The 12,168-nt window shown below is 38.8% G+C and overlaps 1 protein-coding gene across 1 annotated transcript in view; it reads right to left on the minus strand.

Moving 5' to 3' along the window:
- DISC1 (disrupted in schizophrenia 1) overlaps positions 1-12,168 on the minus strand; it is a 185,832-nt gene that overhangs the window by 39,400 nt on the left and 134,264 nt on the right. Inside the window, 1 exon segment of the mRNA XM_009329171.1 lies at positions 8,393-8,453. Coding sequence (XP_009327446.1) covers positions 8,393-8,453 — 61 coding nt within the window.

The raw sequence follows: 12,168 nt of genomic DNA on the forward strand, positions 1-12,168 counted from the left end.
ATTGTTCACAACAAGGAGAATTGCTTCTCCAAAGTAAAGTCTTATGATCGTCCCCATGTGGGTTTGGTGACACTGCAATGCTTTTTCAACATTACTGAACCCAGACAGGTTTTTTGTTGGTGGTGGTGGCTGAAAGCTTTTGGGGAACCCATCAGTATGGTAAAACTACACAATATGTTCAAAAGAGACTGTTTTACTCTAAAGAACAGCAAACCACAGTTGAGGCAGAATGCCTTCAGATGTCACAGAAATGTGCAAAAATTTCTTACAGTTTTGTGAATCTGATAAGTTATTTACCATATTCACTTTCAGTGGCATCAACTTCTAGCCATGTTCCCAATTTTCAGTATTTAAGATAATCACACGGGGCCTAGTCCTGCAGCCCTCTGTTGCAAGGGCAGGCAACACAAGTGATTACACTGACATCCAAGGGCGCTTCTTCAGGGAGATAAGGATCTCTCATAAGCAACAGCTTGAAGTCATGGGCAAACACCACATTCTGGGAAACAACCCCTATATAATCGATGTTATATTAAAAAAAAAAAAGAAATATCCCATACAGACAGGAACAGTAGAGAAGTCGTAAGCAGGTAAGAGAGAGAGCTATGCATCCACAAGAACACACAGCCCTTTTGATGCGCTCTAAGACCATCTTAGACCAGTTTTAAGACCATCAGCAGTATGAAACACTGTCCCCTTGGTGTGCCATGCTACTCAGAACATCCATACCCAGCTCTGCTCCCAAAAACATTTCTGAAACTTAGTATTTTATAAAGGAGACCTGAGACACATGGTATGTAAACTAACAGGATTAATAATAAGGGAAGAGAATAACTGTTTTAAGACTGTTCATTTTCAAGTAAACTACAATGTGATGTGGTAGCAATTAATCCTGTCCTCTTATGGCACGGGACCCTCGGGACATTGCACATCTTGCCTGAAGGGATGGACCTCAGTGAAGATAACACATTCAAACACATTAAAAATACTGCCTGCAAAAGATGTGCAAATCCACAACTTTCCGATGCAGAATGCACGCATACACTAGCAGCTTGAGCAATCAGGTTGCAGCCCCATTTATTCTGAAATGGTCAAGTGACATTTGATTGAAACCTTTAAGAAAAAAAAAAACAATCACAGATGTATGATATCAGGTAAAACACACCTTGGGCTAGACTTCTGCTTCCTCAGTAAATGCAAGTTGTCCTAAACACACACAATCCCCTTCACACCTCAGTGAACAAGGAGCTGTGCAGATGAGCACACCTTAGATCAGGGTAAGACTCCACTACGTTTCCTGCACTGTGCATCCATGAGTTGAAAAAAAGCCACCATTAACATGAAAACAAACACTGGTGAACAGAAAATGAACCAAGACAAATAGCAAAAAAGAATCAATTAAAGAAGAGAGGTTTTGCATACATTTGCAAAGTTACCAGGTGCTGTATAATTCAACAATCAATAATAGCAAAGCACAGTCATTGCAATATTGCATCTTACTAGCAGGCATATTTATTTGTTTCCCCATTCTTGCAGAACAGCACAGAAAATGGCTCAATAAAACACCTTCGTGTAATTGTCACCAGTTATTCTTGAACAATATTATTCCCCCAAAATAATTTCATGCTTCCTATCTGGGAATTAGAAAAAGCAACTAAAAAGCCCCGTTTTTGTGATGAATGGAAGTCACAGCATAATCTTTTGAGGCCTGGAGAACAGTACAATCACATTAAATTCCCTCAGCTCAAGAAATGTCATCTTTACATCGGCTGGTACAAAAAAATTATTTCCAGCCTGAGGCAGTTATGATAAGGGATTTAGAAGCCATCACCATGTGGGCCATGAGATATAAAGGAATGCATCACCGCATATAAAGTGTCTGCTGCTCACAATTTCAGAGCTAATGTTCTCACAGCTGTGTATGACTTAGACCAGCTGGGAAGAAGAAAGGGACTAAATGAGTCACTAGAAGGATCTAGTATTTTGTCTAACCTGCATTTAACACTCCTGCAGCAGAACTGTTGGTAAGCAAAATAAGATCAGATCACTATCCAGCAAGGGACAGGGCTGTGGACTCTTTTGGAAGCGTAGTAGAAAACACATAGTCCTGGGGGAGGTAGGCAAAGATGGCATTTCAGTCCTATCTGTGCACTACTAAGATACTACCAGCAACTGAAACAGCCCTCAGTGCGACTGAGGGAGGTCACAGGTTACACAAAATTACCACAGGCCATCTGGCACTCCCAAGCATGCCTGCGCTGCTGCGTATACGAGAGGGAAAAGCTTTTGGAAAGCCTTACTTAGCAGCCTTAGCACAGCAGTTCTCCTCTGGCAAACACCAGGCATTCTACACAATGACATACAGGGCACTAACAGCCCAAGATGAAATCTTACCCTTACAGAAGGTAAGGGTCTGTAGACGGCCACAGAGGGGCTTTGTCATTAAAATGCTCGATATTTGCAAGTTTGTACTTGTAGGCTTGGATACCACAGGCTGCTCTTCCACAGCACAGTGTCAGACTTCAGACAGGGCTCTGAGTGGACACAGGGATCTCACCTCACCACAGAAAATCATTATGCTTTTGAGAAACGTTTAAATCCCTAATTGTTTAATTAGCGATGAAGGCAGCTCCTTCTGGGGTTTCTTCTGCCTCGGGGTTCAATTTTCCGTGACAGGTCTGGCTCTTACATTCTGAGTGCATGCAGAAGGATAAACGATGGTCCCAAGATCTCTGGTTTCTCCTGATGTTTTATTTGCTCTCTGTGTCCGACCCCCTCAAGATGTATTTTCACTTATGAGATGCTCCTTCATTGCGTATCATATCTATCATTAGTTGCTCAGGCTACGGTTCAGGCATAACTTTCATGTTAACATGCAATGCCACTCAGGAAATATTTGGTATGCCAAAAAACCCAGTTCTTAGGGCAAAAGTCAAATGATTCACAGCATACAAAAAAGAAATCTTCAGATGACGCTCTTTTAGAACAATTCTGCCACATTTACTCCATCTGCTTAAGAGTGCAAACTTTCACAGGTTATCAGCTTCTAATAAGTTTCACATGGGCAATGTATTCCAAATATGTTTCTATGGATATCTAGCAGATGGACGCTTGAAAAATAAAAGCATTGTTACTTCATCCTAAATCTCATGAAGCTGATTTGCACCATTAATTTAATCTTAGTTTTCTTTGCTATAAAGAAATATAAAAAAAGTATAAAAAGAAAAATATTTTAAAAAAATATTTTTTTGTAATTAAATAAAATGGTTTATTTCCCTCTACTACTGCAAGAATAGCAGAGCAGTGTCTCCAAAGGTAAGACTGAGCTGAAAGAAGCAAAGCCTTTTGTTGCATGTTTCAGTGATGTAAACGAATTCCTGTTTTTGCACAGCACTTTATAAGATAACTGTATTTGCTGTGGAACATTTACTAGCTTCTACAAGGGCAATGGTCTGAAAGAGAATTTTTTTATTTTTAAGTTTTACCTTGTTCCACACATTTGTTTTCATTTCTTCAGCTATCAAATACAGTTCTCGCACAGATCAATCTTTTTATCCACACGCATTCTCACAACCCCCTCTGCGATGGAAGGGAAATAGACTGAAGCTAGGACAGGGATTTAATGAGATACAGGGCACATGTAAAATGTGACAGACACACAATTGCTCACGTCGCATGACGTTCATTGAGATATGTAAGAGCTAGCAAATAACTCAGAAGATGACTTCTCATGCAGAAATACATATCAAAGGTTCCTTACCCATATAAAAGGCAGGTGGTTTTTTTGGTATCTTCAAAAACAAGTGAATATTTACAAAACTCCAAGTCAAGACTTGGATTCCCACACCTAAGTATACGCAGCATTGCCCCTCACTACAAGAAGGACGTCGAGGTGTTAGAGCGTGTCCAGAGAAGGGCAGCGAGGCTGGTGAGGGGTCTGGAGAACAAGTCGTATGAGGAGCGGCTGAGGGAACTGGGGTTGCTTAGCCTGGAGAAAAGGAGGCTGAGGGGAGACCTCATTGCTCTCTACAACTACCTGAAAGGAGGTTGTAGCGAGGTGGGTGTCGGTCTCTTCTCCCAAGTAACAAGCAATAGGACAAGAGGAAATGGCCTCAAGTTGCACCAGGGGAGGTTTAGATTGGATGTGAGGAAAAATGTCTTTACTGACAGAGTGGTTAAACATTGGAAGAGGCTGCCCAGGGAAGTGGTTGAGTCACCATCCCTGGAGGTATTTAAAAGACGGGTAGATGAGGCGCTTAGGGACATGGTTTAGTGGGCATGGTGGTGTTGGGTTGATGGTTGGACTCTATGATCTTAGAGGTCTTTTCCAACCTTGACGATTCTATTCTAAGTACCTAAACAAATGTAACTTGGTACTCTCTCTCCACCTCCATTGATTTCAAAGGTGTTTATTGGTACCCCACACATTTTGCAAAATCTGGCCAATTTTATTTAAGTATTGATTCAGGAGACAGTATTTAAGCATGATATCCCAACCCGAATCTTCTGCTCTTATAGCACTCTCCTGGGCTCAATTCATGACCCTCAACCATTTACATGACTTAAACTCACTTATGGCAGAACTTGGTGGTTCTTGAAAGAGTTGAATTGTTGAAGCCCACTTTAGTCATGGTAATGATACAAAGCCCCAGCAGAGCCTTCACTTGGGGTGGAAAGAAGTGAAATGAAGAAAAACACTTTCTGTGGAAGAGCAAGGGTCCCACAAGAAGATGCTCGGCTGACTTTCAATGAGCTAGATCAGACAACTATAGTAAACTTCTCCTGTACAATCCCTCTTAAATGGCTCAAGTGATGAGCTGAAGTTATCTAAGCAAAACTTCTTGCACTTCAGATATTCATACAGACAGATGTCTTCACTGAAGACAGTTTCATTATCCTAACTCTGACCACTTTTGCACATCTCCTGTTTACTAACACAAAAGGTAAGTGATTTGCAAGGTCTCCCATGGAAGCGATGGCAATGGTATTTACACTCTCAAAGAGCAGCTAGTGATTTAATGTATACACTCTAGGAGTGGCTCGATGTATATTGGTGACTGGAAAAGAGACAGCCCGCAGGATTATTAGACATGCTATTTATTTATTCTTTTCTTGAAGGATACTGTCCTCAACAACTGTCAATCCACTGCTCAGAATACAAGCTATATTTTAAAAGGAAAAAACAATGTCAAGTAATCTGTGTACTTAATGGGTGGTTAGCCTTGTTTGGGGTGAAATTATTAGATACTGAACATATCTCCTTTTTTATCAATGCAATTTTCCCTTTTTTTCTGTAGGTGCAAGGCTATTAAAAGAGTACTGTTCTTAATCAAACAGACTAACATTCTATTAAGCTACTTGAACAGATGCATTTTGTAGGCTGCAGTAAAAAGTACTGCATTTGTTTAAAAAAATTAAAAAACCCCACCGAAAAAAGGCACTCCAGTGAATAAGCTAGGTTCCCTCCCTCCCCCAAAAAAGAACAACAAAAAAATCACAAGAGAAATATGTTCCAAACTTTTCTTAAGAAAATAAACAAAAGAGAAAGGGGGGGGGTGTTTAATTGATAAAATTGATACTTTTTAAACTTTAATCTTCATTAAAGCAGTTTTGGTCTGAGTTTTCTTCATTAATTCTCTTCTATTATAAAAGTGGTCAAAAATTATATTTCTAACAGTTCTACCTTATTTTGAAGCTATATCTTAAATTGAAGGGTTGTGAATCTAGGTTGTTTCTCTTTGAAACATCACCTATCAAAATGATAATGTTTCATCTGGAGAAAAACTTTAGAAGCTTATTTCAATTCATGCTGCACAGACTCGATCCTCTATTGGTTTCAAAGGCATCCAAAAAAGTGCATCCATGAGCCAGATGCAAATTCTACCTCCGTCTACAAAGCAAACTTAAAACTTATTCTTTAAACTTTCCTTACAGAGTCTTTCTTTAGGTTACGATATATATAAAGGAGTAATCTGAGCTTCCTGAGCTTCTGTATGTAGACCAAAAAAAGAGAAACAGTCTCTCAAGTTACTTCTTTAAGGGGGGGGGGGGGCCTCTTGGGCTCTTGCTTACTTTTTTTAATTACTCAAGCTGTAAAGCAGGTGTAGTTAATTACTTAAAGTCCAAAGAACCTTTAAAAAACAAGTAAGTATCTATAACCACTTTATTAGCATAAATATAAAACGATTTTAAAGATGTAGTATCTTAGAGATTTCTTTCTGGTAAAAACATTAGAGATTTTCTCTTCCCACCAATATTAAAAGAAATTCTTAGCCCTTAATTACTTGGGATAAACTATTTTTAGAATTATACCATTTGTACATATTGAAAAACTGCCACTGGTTCAGGACTGAATCTTCGCCATCTGGGGGCTTGGCCAGCACTGCGGTGTTTTTTTGGGGGAAGTTTTTGTTGCGTTTATTTGGTGAGTTTTAAGGGCGTTTGTTGTTGGGGGTGGGGGGTGGGGTGTTTTTTCTTTTACTTCTTAAGAGCAGGAAGGGAAATTTCAGAAGCTTGGCAACACCACAACAGTCTGTTAGAGAAGCTGATGGCAAGCTCTGAAGTGCATGTTAAATGCACCAGTACGGCTGCAACGATATACCTGGACTTCATGCATTTCTGTCCTCAGCATAGGCTGGGAAGAACACTTACCTCAACAGCAAGACTTTGAAGCCTGTAGCCTGGTTGCAATAGAGAACCTAGACTGAAACACTACTGAGGAAGGCAACCCTTGCATACCAAAGCAACAAATTATAATATTCGACAACTCTTAAATCTACTAAGGGAAGTCTGAAATGGTCAACTACTGTTTATAAAAAAATACTTCCAAAATATAAAGCAGTGACAAAAAGAGAGTTTAACTTTTAATCCTTTCCCTGAAATGATACTCCCCACAGAAGCAGGATGAATACCAGCAGTTCACCATGGAAATTTCTCCCACAAATAGCAGGAAGAGGGGGGAAAAAAGCACTCTGCAAAGCTCATTAACAACACCTATCAAGACACATAAAAATGTGTTGCAATTTAAGATACTGATGCAGAAAAGTCCAGGTAGACCACCCAAAAATTATACAAAAAGGCATAAATAAATTAAAACAAACCACAACTGCAAATTCTATCTGATAAATCCTCAGAAGGAGGAAAAAAAAAGTACACAGATTCTCCAAGTATGTAAAAGTTAAAGAGAAATTTACTTCCTTCTGGGAGCCTGATATGCCAGTTAAATTCATACAGCCTAGAAGCATCAATACACGTTGTTATACCTTATATTTTATTTTTTAATAAAGAGTATGGTTTTCAAAAAGACAACGCACAGAAAGTTCTTAAGACTTGTCGTACACTTATGGATTGGAGTATATGGAGTATAAATGTTATTAAAAGGGAGTTAGACAGCACACAGACACGCAGCTTGATCTTCGAGGTCTGTTTCTAACATTTTTCACTCAGCTCAATTACTTTTAAATCACTTCTATATTCAAAAGTATGAGCGAGCACGTCTAAAGATCTAGAACCCTCTCTATCAATACAACAAAAAATAATGAGGGCAACAAGTTTATTAATTATACCTGCTTAGAATAGAAATGGAAGTGGTGCCAATTTGGTGGGTTGCATTTTATTAAGACACAAACTCCCAATTACTGCCTAAGATTCCATTGCAACAGCACTGCAACATTTGCTAACCATATTTTAAGGATTAACCTAAAATTTGAGGGGTGATCTAGAGCCCCCTTCACACATCAAGAGAAGGAAATATAAATACTAACATTTGTTTAAAAAAAAAGCACAAAAATAAGTAAATTCTGCATTAGGATTCAGTTCTTAAAATATCTCCATTGTTGTCTTGGTTTCTATTTGCTTTCCACAATCCCCCAAAATGGCAGTCTTTCAAAATTATTATATAAAGAGTCATTACTTGTTAAAGATGCCCAGAATTCTGGGATTCCTTGGCTCTGCTCAGAGTTGGGTTGTGCATAGGAACAGAGGGGTGATTTTTCAACCGGCTGTCACGTCCCCAATACTTGAGGGCTTCTGGGTGTTCAAGAGCTCACACCGCTGATTACAGCACCTGCAGGCAGAGCTGGAGCAGTGCACACCAACCGCACGCATGCTCCCTTTTCTCTGGCCGTACCACCACCTCTCTAGAGCAGTCCTACGCACTAGAGAACACAGCGATTCTTTTTTACATGCATCCATTGGCAGGCTGGTGGCAAAGCTGCTGAACATAGCCATGAACAGAGGTCTTAATGACACTTACGGGATTTCCAACTTTGGAACTACTTTTGGTATTATTCTAATGCAAGTTCCAAAACATTCCCTAACACTTTTATGCATGTCAATGCTGCATTAACAAGCATTTTTAATCTTTCAAAGGTTTACATGATATTATCCTTACCTATGTAGTTTATCCTCCAGCATCTCCATGTACTTTTCAGCATTTTCTTTTACACTGGTCACTGCAAAATAAAAGTCAAAGTCAGGTAATAGTATAACCGTACAGTTTTTTGTTTTTTTTTTTTTTAAACCAACTTATCTCTTACCCCCAAATTTTACATAGATCAGTTAGAAATGAGAATTCCATTAATCTTTTCCACATTCAAATCACAGCATGGGTGTCTTCTCCCTTTTTTTCTTGAACATCTATTGTATCTGTATTACATTAATATATCTAGTAATTAATGCATTAACCTCTTGGTTGTGCCAGAAAAACGGTGAAACTACCAAAGGCACAGTTTGTAGAAGTTTCCTCTTGACAAAAGAAAAAATAAACTGAAAACAAACCAACCAAACAAAAAACCCCACAACCCACACAGCTAGGTCCTCCCATTTAGAAAGCAAGCCTAATTTGTCAGTCCATGCACAAGAGTCCTTTAAAGTGTTATGAATCTTGTATCAAACTTCTTCTGACAGAACCAAAACACTATAGAATGGAAAGAATTACCACTCAAGATTGTTAGGAGACTTGGAGGGTTTTTTGTGGTTTGGGGTTTTTTGTTTGTTTGTTTTTAAACTTGGGACCTAGATATTGCCTGCATACGAGTCCCTACAACTTCTTCACTCAGAAGAAATTCCAATAAACTACCTACTCATCATAACACACAATAATAAAGCCATTCTTTTGGATGACCCTTGGTGCTCCATCATTGCTACAGATGGGGGAAAAGGTAAATCCCCTCCAGGAAAATGGAGGCTTTTAGAGGATAACCATTTTCACATTATAACTTTTTTCCCCTCCATAACAGCTGCTTGCCAACTCCAAGTCTAGTAGGACTGTAAATCAGTCGGTCCCTTTTAAACTCTTAAGTTGTTGTACGTCAATTAAATATATATTTTATATGAAGATGCATTCTACAGAGCATCACTGTTTTTATGGGCTAATCTTGCTACATGGATCAGGTACCCTGTGAATTTACCCATCCACCTCCACCTATCTTCCCTACAATACAATGCCTCCAAGCACAGCTTACACATATCAAGTGCTTCACATATTTCTCACTTTTCCCTTTTATTTTTTGTATTATTTTTTTTTTCTTCACAAAGTAGAATGTCACACACTAAAGCCTAATCTGAAAACTCGGCATTAATCACATCAGCTGTGCTAAAGTTGTGTTCACACACACATACACACACACAGGAGCTCACTAACTGAAAGCACTTAGGTAATACCATTAGCAGCAAGCATTAGGGTCAATGTAACATCGACTGTCTGCAGAAGGTGGTGTTCACCTGGTCACAGAGCAGTCACACATCACTGAGGCAGTCTGCATCTCCATAGCAAATATAGGACACATTTTGCAAAGTTGATTTACTGTTGTTTTGGTTTTTTTTTTTTATGAGAGAGTTTATCAGATTAGCAAAAAAAAAAAACCCACCAAAAAACCCCAAACCCAAAACAAAAGAAAAAACCAAAACCCACCACAACCCTAGTACTCTGGAAAGCACCACAATTTTTTTCATAACATCTTTAATCCAGGTTCACCATCAGAATAGGCTCTGCAACACAACATCTTGAGCCAGCAGGATTCTGGAAGATTATATTCTATACAGACAACTTCATTTGTTTACACATTCACAGACCCATTTCACCATTACAAGAGTGCTGGTGAATGTTATGCAAAAGGTTATATAAGGATTTTTGCAATGGCAGTGGAGACTAAATAAGTTTCCTTAGCTTGTAGTGGTTTTATAACAACTACAGGGCTTAGTAGAAGTTTCAGGTTTCCCTACCATGCTTTTATTCCTACGCTTCCTGCGGAACTGCAGAGAGCCTGCAAGACTGCAAGTCTTCCTTTAATGACACACTACAGCTTTATATAAACTACCACCACTTTTTCCAAACTTCCTATCTGTCGATCCCCAATGCACTGACCCGAGGTTCAGCACACGCTTTGATAGCAGATAGCTTAAAGGTGTATGGCTGCCGTACTTCCCCTTCTCTTGCCAGTGTCATAATATCCTTCAACATGAGCTGTTACAACGCAGGGGCTTATTCTTTCAGATAACGAAGTCAGCAGATAATATTAATTTTTGGAGAGGGATGAGAAGAGGTGGAGAATCTGTTTCACACTCACTTTGTTTCTAACCGATATAGTGACTTCTTATGTTACATGAAAGATAAACCTTGCTTTCAATTTCTCCTGCTGTGCTTGTCACTTTTTAATTGGGTATGATCTGATAAGAGTAATTCGCACTTTCACAGTGCAGTCCTGCCCCTACATGCAATTTTACAATGCCCTTGAAGCACACAGCTTAATATATCAGCGTTATTCAATGACAAGAAGTAATGGACAAGAATACACCACTAGTCAAAAGTAGGTCAGTAAAAAGCTAACACTCATTTGGAAGTCACCTCACATTACTAAACCTTACTCTCTCTTGTCAAATGTTTTAACTACATTAAAAGAAATGCAAACTTTGCTGCTGAAAGAGAAAGCTACCCAGACTAGCTTTGTCTCCTTGCTGCCTTCTGCATGTAATGGGAAGAGCTGTGACCTGGAGATTTTGCTGGAAGGAAAACACTGCTTAAAAATCCAATGGAGGTTACTTCCCTCGTAACAAACTGCAAGCAGCACTGCAATAGATACAGAAATACTTTCAACCTTTTAGATCATCCATTTGAAATAGAAGACAAGCAACAAATTAGCAGATTTTTTGTACTAATTAAATGAATCTATTCACCATCACTTCAAAGCAAAAAAATGCAAACAGGAAGCTGTGCGTTCCTTCAATCTAGTTAAGAAAGTACTAGATGACAGAGAAAAAAGTAATAATAATTTACAAGATTCTTTTCTGCATAAACATGCCAAACGGTTTATTTTTACGTTTAAGTGAATGGGATTGCTTTTTTCATCAGTTCTCTGGGGATTTACATGCTTAGCTCATTACTGGCCTTGAGGGGAGTTATTAAAATAAAAAAGTATAAATACTCACAGAAGATCAGACACCAGGGAATTTGCTAAGATTTAAAACAGACTTTTCTTGTGAAGCCTTAATTGAAGAAAAGTGATTCAGCATTTCTTTCTCTTATTTTATCATATATTTTTCTTCCTCTTTACAGCAGCAGACCAAGTCCAGTCTCGGAATCAGCCCTGGTCAGACAGAGCTGAGGGGCAGCAGTGAGCTCCTGTGGTGGCCTTTTAGTTGTTACAGAGCATAAATCTGCCATTTTAGAAGCTGCATAAATATCTTCCAGTAATTAACCCTCATAGTGTTCTTTTAAAATAACATCACGTGTTTCTCATCTGAAAGCAGCCCCACTGCGGTAATGCTATTTCTGTTATTTACAAATACTATTTGAGCCTGCACATGAAGACGTATCATCATTTTTATCCTTCAGTCTTGGTCCTCACAAATGGAGCTTACAAAGACCTATGGACCATGACATATGCTTTGGATGCTATGATCAATATTTTCAAAAACTTTCTAAAACTGAATATCTGACTGGAGATACCTTGAACCCAGTGTCCATATGGAAGCTCCAGATGTGGATGCTTGGCACTTCAGAAGAATAAGTCTTCAACATTGAATTAGGTGCCTCAAAAAATTGGTAGCCAATATCACAGCAGTTTTTAAGTGCTAGCCTACAGGTTTCTAGTTCTCTACCAGACAAGTGATCCACACCTTGAGTCCGAGAGATACAAAGTCCAAAATTATTTTTTTGCCTTCCATTCT

The sequence above is a fragment of the Pygoscelis adeliae genome, unplaced genomic scaffold (genome assembly GCF_000699105.1).
Source record: "Pygoscelis adeliae isolate BGI_AS28 unplaced genomic scaffold, ASM69910v1 Scaffold77, whole genome shotgun sequence".
Lineage (NCBI taxonomy): Eukaryota > Metazoa > Chordata > Aves > Sphenisciformes > Spheniscidae > Pygoscelis > Pygoscelis adeliae.